At 38.8% G+C, this 22114-nt stretch overlaps 1 protein-coding gene across 1 annotated transcript; it reads right to left on the bottom strand.

The window, feature by feature from the left end:
* Window positions 1-43: 43 nt before the first annotated feature.
* Window positions 44-20250, bottom strand: LOC121331042 (mucin-5AC-like). Its single transcript, XM_041278165.1, has 12 exons — window positions 19980-20250; window positions 19106-19447; window positions 17407-17526; window positions 13962-17012; window positions 13548-13660; window positions 13139-13197; window positions 12887-13050; window positions 11457-11619; window positions 10754-10945; window positions 5440-5664; window positions 3218-3371; window positions 44-1439 (listed from the first exon to the last, which is right to left on the bottom strand). The coding sequence occupies exons 1-12, from the start codon at window positions 20020-20022 to the stop codon at window positions 1365-1367; spliced, it is 4701 nt and encodes a 1566-aa protein (XP_041134099.1). The 5' UTR covers window positions 20023-20250; the 3' UTR covers window positions 44-1364.
* Between the last annotated feature and the right edge of the window lie 1864 nt (window positions 20251-22114).

Genomic DNA, 22114 nt, shown 5'->3' with positions numbered 1-22114 from the left:
CTGAAACTACTTATCGCTCTAAGTTTTTCTCTGCCAAATAACCGCTTAAAGCTGGAGTTGTTCTACATATTGCTTTCAAGATGCTGTCTTTTTATTAGTGAGTGAAGGTGGTTTGCTGAATCGCTGTAGTTGTACTAGGTTTTTTTTTCCTTTATCCTCCATTAGAGTGGCTACATGTTTTTGCTCTGTGACTGAAGTTTAATTGTTGTACTTTAAAAGAAAACACAAAGCCGAAATCAGTAACTATGCATACTGTAACCAGGTATTTGGCTTACAGAATCATGTGTTTATAGTAAAATGTTTTAAAATATTTGCAAATAAGTTATTTGCAAAAGTAACACGTTGGTTTTTTTGTTTTTGTTTTTTTTTTCTTGCCACAAATGGTATTTTAAAAAAATTCTTGTTTGGTCATTTGAAGATTAACAAGGGTAAGATTTTAACAGTGCAAAAGTCACCATCATTTCATTGCCTTGACCCTAATTGTCTATGTCCTAAGATGCAACACAAGTTAAGTGGCTTTTAACTGTTTACAAATAGAATGTGATTGTAATGTGTACAGTTCGGTTGTGTTGAATTCTGAAGTTTTCTTCAAAAATTAATAAATCATGACGTTTTGGCTGCTCAGCATGTATTGTTGATTTTTGGGGTTTTTTTGTTTTTTGTTTTAAAAACACAGAATGACATTAAAATGCCAAGCCTTTGTAAACTTAATGGCTTGGGTTGGCTAGAACAGTGGTGAATGTAATCATTTATTGGTAGTTAAATACATGCATAAAATGTACATTATACGATATTTACAGGGATTGTGATTTAGTTACTACAATAATGCACAACTGAAAATACAATATTCAAAGATGTTGGCAATTGGCTAAGCCATGGACCAGATGTTTGTTTTTAGCACTAGTGTTATCCTTTTTTTAAAAAAAGTAAAAAAAAAATAATATATATATATATATATATATATATATATATATATATAATATATATATAATAGAACTTGCAGCTATTAAGTGTTGAAAAATAGATTGTTTAGTAGAATACATACTTGGTACTAACTGCTTCTTTAGTACTACCAAAACTTAATGATGTGCCAGTATCGTACCATTGTGAAGTAGTAAACTACCAAAAAAAAAAAAACCTGCTTCGTCAAACCCAAAATCTCAGTTGCTCCTATTGTAGTAACAAACTTAAATGGAATACATGTTGATTTTAAGGCCTTGGATTTGCACTGGGTGTGTGTGTGTATATACAGTACTGATTTGAAGTTGTACTTGGTATACTTAATGTGTTGCTTATTTTTAGAAGATTACTGCGATTGTCAAAAGGCTTCTTAGGTAGTCCACTGTGTTGATTGATTGATATATTTAAGCTGTCCAGGTTCTCTCCAGGTTAACCAGCTCCATTCCTTCACAGAAAGAGCGGGGTCTTCGTGTCTTAAACTGAAACACAAAAAGATGGGTTTCTTTAAGCATTATTTAGCTTTATGAAAAATGGCTGCTGAGCAATTTCAAAACCCTTTTTAATTGGCCGAGCTGTAATGGTGGATACTGGTTTCCTAGTAGGTTGTTGAGGTGGTCAGACTTTTTTTTTTGGGGGGGGATTTTGTGCTTCAGATGGGCATCCCACCTCATTTACCACTTCTCTGCACACAGCTGCATGACCCTAGTCATGCTGCAAAACAATTTTTTTATTCACTGTGTACACAAGCTTTGTGTTCACCTTGGATACAGAAGTCCTACCACCATTTGTTGGATTTTAAAGGGAAGATGCAGGAGAAATATGTGGGGTCGGTGGTGCTGAAGTGGCAGGACACATTGTACATTTCGTCTGTTACATTTTTACATATGCCAGCTGCTGTTAAAAAAAGAAATATCAATGTAAAAACCCAATCAATTTTGTACAGATGTTATAACTAGTGAGATTGGTACTAGCCAGACAAACCTTTCTTTTTTTTTTTTTTTTTTTTTTTTTTTTTTTTTTTCAATTATGGTTACCAGTCTTTGTTCCTGTATCCATTAGGTACAATCAAATTGATGTTACTGTTGCTTAAAAATGTGCTAAGGCAACTAACTTCTACTGTAATCACCACAGACTTGTCATTGTATAACCCTAACTTGCTGAAAGCAGTACAAAAGTAAAAAAGCTTGAAATCCGAAATACTATGCAGTGTGAAGTTTAATATCCTATATGTTTGCTGTAAAACAAGCCTAGCTATTTTACAATTAGGCTTGTACATATTTTCAACTAACAAGTGTGCCATGGTTAACTTTCAAATCAAAGATTTCATCAGCTGTATCTGCAAAAAAGCATTTATAGGCGATATCTTCACAGCACGCCAAGTGACTGAATAAAAAAGAGTGAAACACTGCAAGTTTTATTATTTTAAGGTGCTCACTTCTCTAGTTTTGCTGCATGCACATTGCTTTGATAGACGAAACAATGTATAGAAAACAATAGTGTTGAAAATACCAATGTTCTTGAGTTAACCGAAAGCGTATTAGTTTTCTGGCGAGCATTTAAGAGTCATCATGGGGAACTGCACTTTTCTGAAAGGACAATCCTTATTTTTATTGGTATGAATTTAGACTAAAGAGTAAGTCTAATCCGAGGTAGAAACGGTTAGTTGTGTGTTTGTGTTTTCCATTGATGCTGTCATTTTAAAAGATTGTGTTTTTGTTTCTCTGTTGCTTGCATTTAATATTTGGTGTTCAGTGAAAAATGTAAAATTATGTAGACTAGATGTTAGGTCTCTATACTTGTAGACATTGATTACTGTTTGTAAAAAGACACTGATCTCCAAATCAAAATACAAAGCTGTATGCATTGGGTTCAACCCACAATAAAACCTTAACAGTGACTTTGTCTTTTATTTTACACTGTGCTTCAATACTATGAAGATGCATATTTACGCATCTGTACATGGAGTTTTTATTTATTTATTTAAAACCCTGAACTCAGATTCCCTCTATTGTTGACCAAATATAATAGTAAACATAAGCTTTAACAACAAAACAAAAACCTTGCTGGTAATATTATACAAAACCTAAACTGTAACCATTAGTTTATCCCCACTCCAAGTTCAGTACAGACTTCAGATTACTACGCACTAGTTTCACAGATCCAGTTAATCTCGGCCTACCCAAGGTGCATCTCTTTGGTTTTGGTTCAAAGCCTAGGGTCCCACCAGTCCAATGTTTGGTCTTGCTCATTTACTTACCGGTCTCTCAATACCAAGCTGCTGCAGAATGGGGAAAGGTGTCCACTGAATGGGCTCCATAGGCCAGCTGGAAACCGAGAGATCGCTGGCCTTGCCGGAGTCTGCCATGTGATCGTTGATGCTGCTGTCACTGAGATCCCAGTTATACTGGGAGCTGTAATAAAAATAAAAAAAAAACACAAAGGCACACTGTTACTTCAGGTCAGGTGCTTAGAGACGTGTGAAATCCTTTTCGAACAGGCATTGCACTAAACCAGCGGTTCTCAAACTATGAGGCGCGCCTCCCTAGGAGCAGTGTGTCCTTTTTTTTTTTTTTGGAGGGTGGATGATTTGAAAAAAATAACTACTATATATTTTAAATGTATTCTATTTAAAAATAACTAAAATAAAATAACACAAAAAGCTTTTGTTTAACATGCTAATATTCCTTAGCAAGTGTGAAACTGCACACCTACATTGCGTGGTTCACCCTCCCCACTACCCCAAGTAAACTTAAAAACAGTGTCAGCAGCACGCTTACAGTGAGAAACGGCTTTAATGAGAAATTGATCGTTTTGTGACAAAGGGAGAAAAACGTACAACGCAAGCCGAAGTGAGGGCAGCAGCGGTGGTTCCAGCAAAAGGCAGAAAATATAACGAAGCATATTTAAAACTGGGCTTTACATGGAGCGGGTCAACCGGTGCCCTGAGCCTCAATGTTATGCGGCGAAATAATGGCAAACCACAGCATGCTGCCCGCCGGCATCTCGAAACAAGACACCCTACCTTAGTATCTAAACCCGTAAAGTTTTCAGAGGACACTCGATGAGTATTTATTTATTCATTGCACTTATATAGCGCTTTTTTATACAAAGTATCGCAAAGCACTGTACAGTACATAGCAGAAAAAAAGAACAAACCACTATACATTTGTATAGCATGTCACACATACATTTAAATGTTATTTAAATAACAGATTTAAGCAACAGTATACGCAATACAAGAGCAGCAATTTTAAAGTTACATTAAAACCCACTAAGACTATATTGAACAAATCCCTTCTACTTTTTAATTCTTTTTTTTTGCAACATACAGGATTTTCAGTGTTTTAGTAAACTGGGAAGGTGCGGTTATTTTTTTTTCATAGCTCAGGGAGGCTGACTATGACAAAGTTTGAGAGCCACTGCACTAAACCAATGACTCTTAAATTATGACCCCTGTAAATTCTCCACAGCCACCTCATACAATCTCATTTTAATGAGGTTAAAAAACAAATAAAGCTTACTCTGTTAAATCTCCTTAATACTCTTAATTCCTTTTAAGCGCAGCTATCAAAGTTAATAGTTCTTTAAATTAACCTTTTTAAAGATTATTTTCGCTCTGAACTCTGCACGCTATAGATATCATTATGAAATTTAAATTATAACACTGTAATACAATCAATCAAAGTGACTGCTTACATTCTGCTGGTATTAATCCCTTGTATCGGCAAGAAGACAGATCATAATATACTGCATATTTTGACAGACTGACTCTCATGGGTGGAATTCACCTTTTTTTTTTATTTTTTTTTTACATAAATCAAATTAGTATAATAGGATTATATTTAAAAAGACAACCCAATACTCTTACTGCAGCAGCCTGCTGTCAACACCAGGGGGTGGTGTTTAATCCCACAAGCAGCCAGCCCATCCCAAAGCTTTGTTGTTGTTTTATACCCAATAACCACCTATTCCCAAAGGTGGAAACTTCATTACAGCCTTTTCCATTTCCACCCACTGGGGCTGATAAGCAGCTAGCTGCTGGTTATCCAAAGAAAAGTGTATTTTATCAAGTTTGTTACAACACGGGAAGAGGCTTTGATGACCAACCACATAGTGACAAGAGCCAATTGTAAATGATATCCAGTGAAAAGTATAAGAAAAGCTACAATAATTGGCTACAAACCATTTCACAATATGACAATTATTCCACTGCTTGGTGTGTTCTTACATAATACCAATTTACTGCCAATAGTATACACTTGACAGATAGTTACTGAAACCAGCTAAAAATCAATCAAGTTGGTTTCCAGCTTCAGTAAAGTGCAGCTGTGAAGGAGTCAGAAACCAATGTGTCAATATCGGGTTAACTGTTGCCAAGTACCTGAGGATGTGCCCATTTAGAATCACAGTGTGGGTTGTTTTTACAGGGATGACGTCAGGGGCTGTCACATGTACAGGTGATTCCTAGAGGAAGTTTACCTGTGCCTGAAGACAGTCCTGACGTGGGGCATGTTTCTTTTGCTGCTGTTGCTGGTGGTGAGCGACTCCTCCAGGCAGCTGCAGTAGCTGCTGTCCAGCCTCCGGAGGTGAGTGAGCTCATCCGAGTGAGTGAAGGCAGGGTTGTCCAGAGAGTTAGCAGAGTCCAGCCAGGACTGAGACCAGAACTGCTCCGAGATGTCATCAAAGCGGCTGAATCTCCGGTAACTGGAACAAAACAAAAAGATATCATTCACGTGACCTCAAATCTCTTATCTACAATTTTAATAAACAATATTTTGATTTTTTTTTATCATTGGCCCCCAGTCACCATTAATCCGGTCAGTTTGCACTGGTTAGTCACCTATAAATGTTTTATGGTGAAAGTTTTACATTCAAGTCGAATTCTAGTTTTGTGACAGGTCACTGGAGAGATAACACATTAAAGTTAGCATTTCTGAATCTATTACCATCACACAAAACAGTCTCAAAACTCACAACGCAGATGCTTCAATTACTGACTGATCAAAAGGTTTGTGACTTTCACAGAAAAAAAAAAAAAATTGTGTGCGCTTCATTGAAACCTTGTATAACGATTGCTACCTGGATTGAAAACTAATTGTTCTTACTGTACAAAATATTTGTGTCGCATTAATGTGTAGGAAAATATGTTGAACGGTGTCCAGATTTGAAAAGATTTATTGGAGCCGAGCCTGTTGCTTTAAGCTTGGCTCTGGCCACACCCTTTAGGAGGGACACACAATTACGTGGATTACTGACTCCTGGAAATCACTGGCAGTCTGTCAAAACAAAGTGTGTGAAGGCAGCGGAAAATGCCGAGGTGTATAAATAGTAAGCTGCGGTTCACTAGAAGAAACAACCTGAAACCGTTAACCCCAACAACTGACGGCCACCTGACACTTCCTGTGCTTTGTACTGAGTGCCTTGTTCTCCTGATCACACCACTGGGAATGTAAAATATACATGAATTCGAAAATACAAATCTGAACAGTGGTCTGTTATCTTCTCTAATGCAGGAACCTGTAACTAACTTAGCCAACAATACCACAAATGCCATTAAAAGAATGAGACAAAGAACTCAATGTTTATGAATTTGTAATACATGTGACCAGTTTGAAGATGCACTTCGATCAAGGACAACTTAGCAGATACCCCAGGCTGTGATCAAGGAGGAAACGCCCTCTAGGGACTGGTCTCTGGCCTTGTTTTTTGAAGTCGTTCAATCATGTCAGAGGTAAAGATATATAAAATAAAACAATGGCCGCTTGTACCACTTTTCAAGTTAGCTGTTTTTGCCAACAAGCATCTCTAGATGATTCTGCAATGACAGTGACAATGGTGTAGCTTGAAGTGTACAAGCAGTGTTGGGTCTCTGTTATTATACATCAGTAACAGGCTCATTTGAAGCTGGGTTGTAAAGGATTATTTAACCATGCATGTTTGAACTGAAATATCAGGACAGTGGGAAGAATATGCTGGTGTTAAAAACAAAAACAAAAAAATCTCTACTAATGAACCTGCCACACATAGAGAATGCATTAGGCTTGCTGCGTGGAACTCCAGCGATATTCCATTTAGAGGAATTTGCTTGATTCATATGTTTCGCTTTGTGCTCTGTGATACCAGCCGAACAAACAGCAGATAAAGATGAAGCACAGTAGTGGGGACCCAGGTGACAGGTGAGTTATGAGACAGCAGGACTGAGGAAGACCTTTGAGGTCTCACTCGCAGGAAGTGCGGGGTGAGGACAGCAGGATGTAGGAAACATCCTGAGTCGTCAGGCACATAACGAGGGGGAAGTGTGCAGATTACCATCAGTAATTACCTTATAGAGAAACCAGGACAATTAGAGTAATAAATGATTTTCTTAGGTGCTATGTCTGTCCAAGACAATCATTTATATATATATATATATATATATATATATATATATATATATATATATATATATATATATATATATATAAATTTTGAAAGGAGGTGTAGACTTTCTATAGGCACTATACAGTGCCTATAAAAAGTGTACACCTCCTTTCAAAATTTTCACCTTTTATTGCCTTATAACCTGGAATTAAAATGCATTAAAATAGTTTTTTTTCATTTATCTAAACATCCTACCCCACAACTTCCAAGTGAAAAAAATATTCTAGAAATTTGTAGAAAATTAATTAAAAATAAAAACTGAAATAGCTTGGTTGGATAAGTGTCCACCCCCCTTGTAATAGCAATCCTAAATTAGCTCGGGTGTAACCAATCGCCTTCAAAATCACACACCAAGTTAAGTGGCCTGCACCTGTGTTAAATTGTACTGATTCACGTGATTTCAGGATAAATTCAGCAGTTCCTGTAGGTTCCCTTTGCTGTCCAGTGCATTTCAAATCAAAGACTCAACCATGAGCAGCAAGGCGCTTTCAAAAGAACTCCGGGACAAAGTTGTTGAAAGGCACAGATCAGGGGATGGGTATAAAAATATATGAAAGGACTTGAATATCCCTTGGAGCACGGTCAAGACGATTATTAAGAAGTGGAAGGTGTATGGCACTACCAAGACCCTGCCTAGATCAGGCCGTCCCTCCAAACTGGATGACCGAGCAAGAAGGAGACAGATCATAGGGGCTACCAAGAGGCCACTAGCAACTTTGCAAAAGCTACAGGCTTTTATGGCCAAGACTGGTCAAAGTGTGCATGTGACAACAATATCCCAAGCACTCCACAAATCTGGCCTGTATGGTAGGGTGGCAAGAAGAAAGCCATTACTCAAGCAAGCCCACTTTGAATCCCATTTGAAGTATGAAAAAAATCCTCAATTAAATGTATGAAACTCTGAGGCACTGACACAACAAAATGTGAAAAAAGTTCAAGGGGGTGTAGACTTTCTATAGGCACTGTATATATATATATACACACATACACACGCACACACGCACACAGTCGCGGACAAAAGTAATGCCCCCCTGCATTAATATAAGATAATTTAAGAAAACATGTTAAATACAAGTGAACATTAGCCACTAATTAATAAGACAAAGACAAAAATACACAATCTCTGGTCGTTTAACAAACAAAAGCACTTGAGCAGTATTAGTATTTAACATCGAAATTATCTTATATTAAGTGTAGGGTGCCAATACTTTTGTCTGCAACTGTAATGAGCCTAAAATCAATCTACAGAAAAACTCAATCTTGAGAAGCTGCTGGAAAAGCAAGTTTGTTTAGCTTAATGGGACTCGACACTGTTGAATTTACACTACAGCTGATGCATCACAGCCTCAGAATGATCAGAGCTGCTGTTGTACCAGGCACAAGAAACGCTAGTAAAACTTTTCTAACATTTTGCACTGTTTAGCAAAAGCACCTTTTAAAATGAAGCTTGATATAGGATTTTTAAAACACATGGTTTGTACTTAATTGGTAGGAGAACAGTTACATCATGAAACTATTATATGAGGTGGCATAGTGCTGTTTTCACGTTACTGGGGTACGGACCTGTAGCCACTTTTGGGTACTCCAACCCCAACATGTCTCTTGCAGTGTTCCTGTGTTGACGACTCACTTCCTGGTGCCACCCAAGCTTTAACTTTTCCCTTTATTGACACAGCTTGCATGTCAAACCTCTTTCTTGAAAACCAATAGAAACCATCGTCTGTATTTCTTAAAGAAGCAGTAATTTGTCTGAAGATTTTTTTTTTTGACACCATTAGGAAATGGAGCTAGAAATGAGTAGCAAAATTTCACAGGATAAGCAAACGACTTTCTGTATAATTTTATTGCTTGACTCGCTAATTCATGACACACTACCCACTGCTACTCAGACACCATGTCGAGATTGCTAGAACTGTCTATTTGACATGTGACCTGTATCAGGAGCTGTCTCCTCACAAGGCCTTCTGTGGAAACAGTTATCTCCTTTCATTTTTCTACTGCCTATCAGCTCTCACCAGACTGTTTATGTTGGCAGGCTTTTGAGTAAACTGATTAACATGGCTACTGGAAAGGCCACTGTTTCTAACCTTGTCCAGACATCAAAAATGAAACAAGGATGTTGATATTTTCTGCATGCGATTGAGAGGCCTTTTAACATACACATATTTCAAGACATTTTTTCTGCTAAAGGTGTTTTGACACTTCATGTAGCGAGCCAGAATGACAGATTTTAACAGCCAGCAACCTTGAGACTTAGAGGGGATAGGAAGCCTTGACAAAAACAGTACACAGTGTCTGTATAATCCAGAAACAAACTGTTGACCTGGCAGACCCCTCCATGTCAAGCGCGGTTTTCCTTTACCTTGGAGGTTTCCTGCAGCTTTTTCTCCCTGATACCTCCCACTCTGCTCTCCTCAATCTCCCTTCCACTCCCGAATCAAATGCCAGGCTACTCCCAGCCTGCCTGTGTCACCAGTGCCAAACACATATTAAAAACGTTGCATAAGGCTAGGGATCAAAGGAGATATGTCTCTACAGTGATAAAACGCTTGGTCAAAACCTAGAGAACTACAGACACAACCACATATCTGCACACTGCTACACGCCAGCACAGCGCAGCACATTTTTTATGTCTTACCTAGGGTGAAATGTTAAAAGACCAAAATCAAAGAGAAATTTGTAGGTGAAAATGGTTACAATAAAAAATATATAAACATGTGAAATTTTCGGTCCACTAAAATACATTTTACATAATCTCTGCAAGTAAGAATTTGGAGTGTCCAGTGTAAAAACACAGCATGAAATAATATAGTAACATGCTGTAGCGTGAATGGTGGCAGGGGTCAGGGCTGGTAGGTGACGCAATCTAAACACGAAGAGACAAGCCCGTATCTGCTCCAGCAAGGGAGCCCGGCTCTTTTGTACAGCGGTATCGGAATTATGTTTCAAAGCGGGAGGTCCCAGGTTCGAGTCACACCTGTGAGGAGATCCTGTCTGCAGGAACCGAGGTTCGCCACAGTAGCATCCAAAGTAGTTAATGAGATGTGCAGCAGAAAAGTGCAGAAAGACGCCTGCTGAGAGGTAGGTCACTGTTCACTTCGTTAACATGAAATCTCAGGAATCCACAAGAGTAGAGCTGTGTTAACAACCTGCACCGCGGCATACAACCAGGAGACCTACTAATGACTAGGTGCACCATCAATCTGCAAACACAGATTCTGTACTAATACAAGAGACAGCCAGCTGGGAATACAATTCTTTTCATCCCTGTGCTCGTCTGCACACAGCAAGGGCAAATGTGAAGAGGGTTCTGCTGCTAAAAAACATCATCCTACAGATGCACACGTTGCCATTAAAACAGGAGACCTCTTACCTGCTTCTCGTTTGGTCGACCTTGGCTTGAATCAATAAAGCCTTGAACCTCCTCATGACTAGGAAGGCTATGGCTGCCATCATGACAGCAACTGCGAGGAGGACTCCGAACGCGATTCCAATCAGCTTCTGCTGGCTCATTTTGTGGTCGCACCTCAGACCCATAAACCAATAATCAACACCAACCGGGCACCTACAGAAAACAAACAGTGGGGTTTTCATTGGCTTTATTACATTTCTTCAACAAAAAAAAGAGACAAATAAATGAGTACATTCATGCAGAAGAATACTGTCCTATGCATGCCATAAAGGGAAGTTTTAAAGAAAATATGCACACACACGCTTCCAGATTAATGGATAATTGACCCACACTGAAAGTAACGCTGTAAAAAACTACTGCCAGATTTAAAAAACACAGGGCTGCTAATTATTAATCTTTGTATCTTGCAGAACTTTATTAATGAATCCAAAATAAACACCTTTTTTTTTATTGAGAGGTCCTTTTAGTGACAATCTGGTGGACAGACTTCCAGATGTTATGGGTAATACTGCACTAAATGATACAATCCACTTGCCTATTATCAGTATCAACAGAAACAAAAAGGAGTCTAGTCCCATTTTTCCATCACTGTGTTATGAAAACAGTGCAAAGGAAGCAGTGGTGACTCAGGCACTGAAAGGTCAGGAAGCAGGGTGGTACTCACTGGCACACAGGCTGCTGACCTCTCTGGTGGGTGCAGATGCCGCTGTTTTTACAGTAGTCCCTGTGGCACAGAGAGGTGCAGCTCGCATTTCTGCGTCCGGCAGGGACACAGTCAAACCCGAGCTGGCAGTGGAACACTGAGGAGCACAGGTCAGCCTGCCGCTCTGGGGAGAGACAGAGAGAGGCAAATTCAAAAGAAAAAGCGGTTTTGGAAAAACATGAGCGTGCTTTTACAGAAACCCGGCATCAGTGCAGCAGAGAAAGTGTGAAGCACATGATGGAGAGGTGCAGGCAGGCTTAGGTTTTATTTAAATTTCAGTTCTCACAACAGTAAATAGTCATATACCTTTATTGTCCCACCAAAACACTGTTCTGCAAGTTCATACACACGCTAGTGTTAAAAGAAATTCATTAAAAAAAAAAAAAAAAAAAAAAAGCAGGTATACGCTATGTCCTGGAGAACATATTGGGTATCTTAGTGGTAGAGCATCTATATGGAGCACAAAAAAATGTAAAAAAGTGGATTTAAAAACACAGTAAATAAATGTTTCTGTGATTCAATTTGTGTGTCTATGTACAGATATCCTGCTATAAAAAATAATTACAGTGGGAGAGGATCATCAAAGAAAGCAGATAGTAATTTTGTCCACTTTACAAACTGCAGCAGGAAAGACAAAACGCCTCGAGCTTACTGTGTAAATAGTGACTTACCGCTGTGCTCTGCTTCAGCGGCACATGAGCAGACAGGGGTACACAATGGGGGCTGCAGTGGCACTCAATACATACCCTGGGGTATTGCTGCTACATTTTGATTGTAAAATGAATGACTGGAAACCAAGTGGCGCCAACATTTGAGGTCCATTGAGCAATATACTATTGAGCCTGCATGGCACCAAGTGTACGGCAACAACAATGCTGAATTTACAGTAAATATCTGCTATGGGACCAGTACCGTTCCGATACATTAATTAAACCCGGCACTTAATTATCAGGTTCTGAATCCCTACCACCACCCCTCTCCAAAAAGGTTCTGCCTTTTTGGGTTTTATTTAATCTGTGTTTGCAAAAAACTTGGCTTGCATTTGACCAAGATAAATGTTGCACTTCTAAGAGGAAGTGTGTGGACACTATGCATAGTATAACTAAGCTGACTGCCAGAGTCTATGGCTCATTATACTGGTGCGCTCAAGAATGGAGATTTACATTACCCTCAACATTGGTACTGCATAGTTATCTATCCATCTGTCCAGCCATCATTTCCTTCTGTTAAATGTTGTTAAGCCACATCAATTAGGATTTTAGCATGCTTTTATCATGATTTCCCACACTTTTCTATGTATTTACCATGGAAAGCTATTGCAAGGGTGTGGTGAAGTTGATTTATTCATGCCAGCTCCTTGATACTGATAAAGGCTCAGATAATGTACTCACTCCGGACAGATATACGCAGCACTCTGGCCCCACCGATATAGAATCCCTGGGAGATGGCCTCAGGCAGACCCGTCATATTCAGCAGCCCTGCCAGATCCTCGACCCACCCCAGCACTGATTCAGTACTGAACACAGCATCATACTCAATGAGCACGCTGCCACTACTGCAAGAGGGAGCAATGTTAATATATACCCTTCAAGCTGAAACCAATAACAGATCATAAAAAACATAGAACAGTAGCATTTTTATACCTGATTCCTGATATCTGTAGATGTTGATACCCAGGAATATTCTTGTAAAATGGATCAACCTGTAATGTAAAATTGTTCACAGTGATATTATTTAGTAGTACATAAAGGTATACAGCACCAAAGCTATTTATAAACCCCCTCCTCAACACACACCCAATGCTGTGCCAAGGGTGCTCACAATTAACCCATTGGACCTCCCCCTCCCCCCTCTTCGCACGGTACCGCACACTCCCATACACAACAATGCAATCATCAAATTCTTGAACCAAGAAAAAGGCAGACAGAAAAGGCCCACGATAGTCTTTTATCTACGTGTGAGTGATCCAACTAAGAAGCCTATGGCTTAAAAGCAAACAAATTGTGTGGATTCTTAATATTTCAGCAGCAGTTTGTAGTTTTGTATACTGACCTTCCCTTGGAAGTCCTCCACAAGATTTTCAAAAGTTCGGGATTTAGGATTTGCAAGGTCTTTACTGAATTCCATTTCTAGCACAAGCAGTGAAGGAACTTTAATATTTTTTTCTACATAAAAAAAAAAAGCACAAACATGTTTATCAAGTTTTAATTGCTTTTAAAGTTGTAATTTGTATTAGAATATTTGGGCACCTGTGTACAAAATATGTCGTACTCTCTGTGCTCTTTAACCCATATAAATTGAATTAACCTTCAATTGTTATCTGTCAAGCATCCTTTTATATATCTTTTCTGTAAATTAAATTGGCTGTGTTTATCAGTTTAGCATATTTATTAGTGTTTAGTAACCTTGATAAGTATACGAGTAAAACAATTATATATATATATATACTTCAATAAATAAGCCAACCTTTGATGATGGGTGGCTGATTCTCCACTATGAAAATCCTCTCTGTCTTCTCGTAAGTGTTTTTCGATGTGCTAAACATCACAGGAGGACCGGGTGAACTCCCTGCAGTTTTCTGTCCATAAGACGTGGTTGTAAATACCCCTTTCCCAAAAGCAGGCACTTCTGTCAGAGTCGCTGGAGCACGCAGGGTGGTGGTTCGAATCGTAGACGTGGCCAAAGGCCGAGTGGTTAAAGTCACGTTCACACGGCCTGGGAAAGGCACTGGAGTGCTTTCACTTTTGTTTGATATAGCGGTAGGTCTTGTTTTCACGGTGGCAGAACCTGTATGCCTAGCAAAAGTGCCGTTATAAGTGAAGGTACTTGATTGATCTACTGGCAAATCCTTTGACAGGCCAGGAGTGCTATTCTTCTTACCTTTAGCGTTTGTCACCCCTGGGGCGGTGGAAAGCTGTTCGGTCGTACTGGATTCCACAGATGTCAGGACTGTTGTTGATTCTGTGACATTACCACTTCCTGCAGTAGAGTTTATTTTAGAAACAGGAGTGGACTGTGCTCCAGGGGAAAGTGTGGTCAGATTCAAACTTGAATCATCCATGGCAGGGGGTAAAGTGGTTTGAGGAACTGTGGTGCTGGAATACCCTGTACTTAAAACCTCTGTTTCCATCTCAGTTTGTCTAACAGGAGTTGGGGAACTGCCCTCCCCTCTAGGTGATAGTGTTTGTAGAACCACTGCGTTCAGCGACGTGGTTGTTTGCAGAGTTGGTCCTGTTGCCCCACCTGTATTGAGGCTTGTCACTGCAACATCAAAGGAGCTAGTCAACAGAGGGGTAAAAAAAGACGAAGCGCTGTCTGGTACAGCAGTTTCCTCTTGTGGCAAACTTGTGTATAATGTGGGCGATTCCACTGCAGGATCTAAACCAACAGCTGTCGACTTGTAATGCCTTGCTGTATCAGTCAATGTAATAAAAGGCAAATAGCTTGAATCGAAGTTCTCTGAAGATGTTCTAGGTTCTTTTTTGGACGTCCACCCCATTTCAGTTAGAGTTGCTGAAGCTGATGTGGATTTAATGCCATCTTCCGATGAGATGACATCGTTACTCATGGACATCTCTTCGAATGTTTCTGTAGGTGAGGCTGATCGTCTGGTATTTTGAGACACTGTGATCTGTTTGTGTGTTGTTATGGAAAGGGTGCTGGGTTCAGCAGTCCATATCAGCAGCTTTGGAGAGGAATGCAAAGCAAATGTAGGCAGTTCTGATGTAGACGCTGTGCTTTCAGACTGAGGAAATATTTCTGGACTGGAAGTAGTGGTTGATGGTGTAACCCTTGTAAAATGCAGCATGACATCTGATTCTGTCGTGCCTATATGAGGTGGAGCAGAATCTGTGTAAAGAGTACTATTCTCTAGACCAACTTTTCTACTGCTTTCTATCAAAGTAGTCAAAGTGGAAACATCCTCCTCACTTGTGGAAGATGAGAGAGCCCTTTCACTGAATCCTTGTTTTGAAATTGACACACCTACTTCACTCTCAGATGCTGTTTCCCCTTTAGACATAAAATTATAAATGTCTCCCTCAGGAAGGCTTCTAGTAACCATCGGAACTAACTTATCCTCAAACAGACTTACATTGAAATCCTCCATCAATGGAGTAGATGTGACCGCGGTTATTTGACGTGTTGTGTTCTCGCTGCCCTCATGAAAAAAATCATTGATCTCTTTGGCAATTTCAGCAGCATATTTTGGCGTCTCTGAAAGTTCATTGACAGTTTGTAAACTTAAACTGTTGTTTTCAGTCACCTCTGTTGAATACCTGATGTCTGAATCAGAGTTCCTTTGATGATCAAAAGCAGAATGTGTGAATCCTGCAGGGTCCAGTGTGGCTTCACTGGAGAATTCCAAAGGGGTTGTGAGTAAATGAGAGACCTTAGGAAGCTTTAGGGCTGTCTCTGGTGTGTCAGGGTCAGTCGCTGAAGAAGATAACATAGACGTGAGGTTATAGTTCAAAGTGGCTGTGCTAGAAAGAGCTGTGATCTTTCTGCCAGCATTGTGTCCAGCAAACAAAGCCTGTGAGCCAGTGGATGAACCACTGTTTGACAGATCATTCAAAGTCTGTGATGGCTCTGTTTTAGTTGGCGTGTTCATTTCAGGAATAATCGTACTCAGCGAAACAGCTTTCATTTCCAGCGATGCTTTCAATTTGGTTCCATGGTGATAGTCTCGGTCATTGCTCTCCATCTCCTGATCATGCTGTGGTGGCAGCGACTCTGTAGGATTGTGTACGCTATCTGGAGGAGCTGTAGTGTCACTAAAGCTAGTGGCCAGTGGGAAAGAAGGCTTGACAGTGAAAGTCTGTGAAGCGGATTCTTGGGACGGAGAAACTGGGAATGTTGCAGACACCAGCGTGTATAGATGAGAAACATTTCTTTGTGACGATGGACCATTGTCTGGAGCATGTAACCTCTCTTCCTGTCTGGTTGATGGAAACAGAACTGCAGTCACACCTGTGGGGTGTTTTTCCATTGCTGTGTAGCGAGCTATTAGAGGCTTGCGTTCAATTCTGAAAAGCGCTGGCTTTGTTTTCTGAGTTTCTTCAGTAGCCAGACTAGTCAAGCCTAATGATGGATCATCAGTTGCAGTAAATCTCACAATGTGTGAAAGTGCCTGATCTGTTAATAGAGCAGAGTCCTTATTATTATGTGAAGTTTCCTGAGAGGATGGGAGTCTTTCCTTATCAGCTCCGACAGCAGTGCTTTCGCTGTCTCTGGGCCAATAACTGCTGACTGAACTGTTACTAGGGAATGCCTTTGTTGTATTGTTCTCATCCCTCGGCTGGCCTTCGGTTGTGTCATACCGCGCGGTTCCTTTGTCACTGAATGTTGTCGGAGCGCTGTCACCAGGAGTCGTGAGCCACGGTTTCCTCCGAATACGTGTGCTTTGTAAAATGATTGTAATTTCTGGAATGCCATGGAAGCTTGTCTCCTGACTCAAAGGAGCTTTTCGGCCGAGTGACTCAGTGTGGGGAAGTCTTTCCTCAAGGAGGTTCCGTGTTTCTAAGGAAGAAAAACAACAATCATCTAATAATAATGTTAAAAACCAAAAAACATCATTCAGCTCGGTCATATTCCCCCCTCCCCCTGGAAGCAGGGTCATTGCAAAAATGTGGTTATTTTCTTCTTGGTGAGGTCTCAAATCCCACCCTTAAACTTATGTTGCATAACAATCTGAGACATTCCTGGTTTTAATAACCTGAGAAATTGAGATAACCTCTACAATAATATATATATATATATATGGATAAATATATATATCAATAATAAGTATAACCTAAGGTGATTCTTTAGAAATTTACATTACACATATAGTTAGGATCACATACAGCCATGCTTGTTACACATCTCTTCATGAATTCAGCCCCATTGTTCACACACGGTCCGTACTATTTACCTCTTTCACAGTGCTTCCCCTGCCAGGTCTTCAGACACACACACGTTGCAGATGATTCTCCGGGTATGCAAGTCCCTCCATTCAAGCAGGGAGACAGTCTAGCACACCAGTTAACCACAACTAAGAACAACACAACCAACACAATCAAACCACCATCAGCATTTCCCATCCCTTTGTGGGATTGGTACATTGCACACAGATCTTTTTGTCATCAGCTGATTTCTTTAACTGGGATGTTATTTCACACAAGATGACACCAAATTTTAGGTTCCAGTCGATTAAAGTAATTTAAATGAGCTATTCTAATATATTTTAGCAAAGGATATTTGGATTTGGGGGTGATTTTTGTAGGAGACAATGAGAGGAAATGCATGAATAATATTTGAAATCTCAGCTGTAATGATTTGACAATTTCATCCTTAAATATGAACCTCTTTGCACAACATGTCATTGTATCTGGAGATGTCAATAAGGGGTGAATGATTCAGCCTTGGAAGTATTGAAATAGGTTGGTAATGACCAGCTCCTGTTAAGATAAATAAAATACACCCTTCATAGCAAGTGGCGCTTCCAGTTTGTTTTCATGATGTGGTCAATACTGTGGTCTTGTCCATTACTCTCCTGACCACTATGTAGCGATAATGAATTACTGTAACATTTTCTTCAATGTGGTTATTATTACATAATGAGAGTGATGTCACTACAGCTTGCCCCTGCTGCAACACTGGAACCAGCAATTAATTTCCTTTATTTTAATTCAAAACTAACCTTTAAAATAAGGCGCACATCTGCTTTGAATAAAACCTAATTATTATCGACCAGTTCACTGTAACAGACCTACCTCCAAACCTGCACTTAACACGTTTTTAAAAAATAATTAGGAATGACAGCATAACCTCAAACTCCCAGGTTTTAGAAAGTATTGATTTTTAGAATACTAATTTTTTTTTTCTTGCAGATTTCCTTAAGTGATTAGTATTATTATTTTTTTTTTTTTTTTTTTTTTTTAAGCTAGAAATTCGCTTTGACCCATAACGAGGCATAATTATACGGGTCCCAAATTGCGCCATTAGGAGAAGTGAGTTTTAAAAAGTTATTTTCCAAGTTTAAAATCGTTGATATAAAGAGAGACAATTACTTAAAACACAAGTTCTAATATCAATACTTCAAGTTAGATGAAAACGTTGGTTTCATATTAAACTCAAAACCAACCAAATAATAATAAAACCAAAATAATATGCACAAGTAAATTGTAAACAAGTAGGCCCATATTTAAATTAGCGGATTTTTGAGTAATACTATAAAAGTTTAGTTTAGTACATACATACACTGTATGGAGTCTTTTATACAGTAGTTATGGATGATAAAGTATGGAATATATTCAAAACATAGTATTACTACATATTTACATACAAAAATAAATTGCCGTAAAAACATTAAAAAAAAAAAAAAACACATCATATTATACCTAACTTGTTAAATTCACTTTTAATTCCTTCTTATTTCTGTAATTCAGCGGATTTCATTTTCACTAAAAACATCTTTATTTTCCAGTTATTTATATGATGCCATTTCAATTAATTTAAACTCACACCTGGGGATAAGCAACAAGTATGAGCTTTGAATATCCAAACAGTAATATAGGTTTAAAAGGCTCAAATCTAGTTGAGTAAGGCCGGCCGGGTATTCAGTATCTTACCTCTATACCGAATTTGGGTTTCGTTTGCAGAACTTCCAGCTGCAGCGCGCCAGGTTATCACACCTCTACCTTTCCCAGACAACAACGTTTCGTTCCTTGAGCCACAAATTGATACTTTTTGGCTGTTTTCAAAATATACGCTAATGCATGTTTTATTATCCATAGAGAGAAGGGTTAAGTGTACAGTTTCTGTAGACAGTGCTTCAATTACCCATGTGCAGCTTATTCCATGCATAGTATTTGTATTATTTGCAGATATTGAATGCTGGAAAACTCCTGTGTTTTCCTTGCTGGCATCAATGACCCCACCACAGTCATGGTGTATTAAGGAATGCAGATAGCCTGCAAAGAGAACAAAAGTTGAAACAGCTGCACCGTGCGAGTCAGTACAAGGTCAGTCTGTGCACTTAACAAATATAATAAAACTGCACTGTTAGTTTTAAATACGTACTAAAGAACTAACTAAACGAAAACGACTATAACAGACTGGACTAAAACAAAATACTGTGTGTGTGTGTGTGTGTGTGTGTGTATATTGTCCCGCAATGTTACATACTGTACTTTACAATTGAAATGTTAATGTTTTAGTAATCATATCATTATATATATATATATATATATATATATATATATATATATATATATATATATATATAACCTGATATATATTAGGTGTTTTGGGAAAACTAATCTGATTAGACCATTTTAATGAATAAAAGTAGTCAATGTATCCCTCCAACTCTTTCCATATTCTGTTTCACTTCATTCCTGTATTGTATTTCATAAAATATTACTTTCATAAAATTAACGAAAAACGGATAACATATGTCAGTAACTATAGTTGTCACGAATGGAGTACGTTGTAAGTCCTTACCTGTGTTTACAAAAAACAGAACCATTCGAATATAAAGTTGCATCGTGTCGATTTTTATATCCCATAGAATTAGATGAGCTTTTGCTGTCTCCCATACAGATAATTTGTGACAAGTGCCCTTGATAAGTTTTAGGACGGTTTGTTCATGTCAGCTGTGGTGATGATGGCATGCATTAAAAAAAAAAAAGACATAACTCCTTATTAAACCGAGACTTCGTAATAAAGAATTGGTTTTGTGCTTCTGACGGAGGCACTGGAGACACAGGCTCGCGCTCTCTCTAAATTTAAAAAAAAAACACTATTTTACGAGTGCTTTGGAAGTAGGGGAGGAAATCCTCTTCTCAGTGGGGTGGATGTGGCTGCAAAAACACACACGTGTGTGTGGAAGAAACTCCTTTAATAGCTGCCAGGTGAACCCTATGGAATTAGCATTTCTTTAAAATGTGTATCCTGAAATTCTACCCAAACAATTTAATTGGATATCTTCCGGTGTCTTGCAGATTCTAAACCCAAGTGTAGAAAATAAATTTACCACAAAACACTTGCAATCTGTCAACGAATGTGTATTGTAGACGGGTACCACAGGATAAATAGAATTTCGTTAACTCAGGCACATCTGCAACATTAACTTCCTCCAGTCCTTAACCACTAGCCTAATACAGCCATGATGGCTTTGGTACACATTGTCTAAAACAAAATACACGACACGATTTAAAACATGGCCCCTAAAACTAAATAACGACAAGGGGATTCTGTCAGAGCAATCTACTACAAATAGAAGAGTGCCAGCAGCACCCACAATGCCAGGCAGTTCCAGAATTTGTATTTGGGCTGTGGTGTAAAATTTGCAACATTGCTTGTTATACCACAGTTGCCCAACAGATGGTACAGTGTTACTCACACCACAAGAAATGTAAACTGTGACCCAAAACTATTGACACATCTATAACCCCATGCCTCTCATCTCTTCAGCATTTTCACCAGACCTGTGTGTTTATTATTATTTATATTTAAAAGCAGTAATTGTACCTTCCAACCTACTCCTAGTGGATGCCTTCCAGTTCAGTTTATAGGCGTTTGTCTGCTGCTCAACATATACACAATTATGCTTTCTTAATTACCAGATTCCCTAACAGAATGGCATGTCTTTTTTTGCAGAATCGGACCCCTATCAAGTAAGTTTGGCATGTGGAGCGAGTTGTCTGGCTGGAGTGCTGCACCACCACCAGCACAATTCAATTAATTTGCTTTCTTTGCCTGTAATTAAATGCTCGGCAGCTCAACAGCAGGATGCCTACTCATGCAGTGACTGGATTGCGATCCTGCCAAAACCAATGGCTCCCCATATCTGAGGAAATGGGATGAAGCAAGACCCCCTGGAGCACACACTATAAATGTAAACCTGCTGTGACCCTCCTCTTTAATTAAAATCCTCGTAGTCTAGCATGCATGCTGTTTTGTGCCAATAAATGAGATAATTCGGCTGACCGCAGTACTGCTCTAAAAAACAAGCTTGCACATAGATTATGGTCACACGAAAGGATAAAGCAAAAATAACCCATGGGAGGGGGGATGATGGAACAACACTGACTTACACAATTTTATCCAAAACATACATTTAAACAAGTTGGGACAACTGGTTTCACCCAAGTATCGTGCAAACGTATTGCCGTAAGAGCTACAGTGCAAACCAAAGACATATGGGAAAGTTTATTTTTGTCATTATTTTTTAAGATGGTTTAACACTCTTCTTTGGTTCTGTTATGATGTTATATTATAAAATAGTTTAACAAGAGCTTGATCTTATAATACAGATATAAAACAAAACAAAAACCAGTAATTACAATTTAAGTGTTGAGATTTCCTTTACATCATTACATTAAACAAATGTTTAATTCCCTGGTAACAGAATGATTCAAATTAATAATAAAAAAAAGCTTTATTAATTACACAAAAACATTTTCTATCTACCCTGCTCCATGTGTAGTTTACTGTACCGTTTTGTTACCTGCCACTGCAAGGCTTTCTAATTAAGATAGTAGTCTCCCCCCAGTGGCCACAAAGAGAATTTAGCCCATTAAATGACCTTGACCGTTTACTAAACAGGAAAATGGTATTGAAACATATTTAATTGA

Source organism: Polyodon spathula, chromosome 18 (assembly GCF_017654505.1).
Source record: "Polyodon spathula isolate WHYD16114869_AA chromosome 18, ASM1765450v1, whole genome shotgun sequence".
NCBI classification, from domain to species: Eukaryota; Metazoa; Chordata; class Actinopteri; order Acipenseriformes; family Polyodontidae; genus Polyodon; species Polyodon spathula.
This window is presented reverse-complemented; position numbering and strand designations above follow the sequence as displayed.

Excerpts from the sequence above, each read along its gene's own strand:
- LOC121331042 (XM_041278165.1), bottom strand. The coding sequence starts at position 20,022 with ATGCAACTTTATATTCGAATGGTTCTGTTTTTTGTAAACACAG. Across the intron at positions 17,013-17,406 it reads GGGGAAGCACTGTGAAAGAG|AAACACGGAACCTCCTTGAG; the intron begins GTAAATAGTACG and ends TTTCTTCCTTAG. Across the intron at positions 1,440-3,217 it reads AGCTTGGTATTGAGAGACCG|TTTAAGACACGAAGACCCCG; the intron begins GTAAGTAAATGA and ends TTTGTGTTTCAG.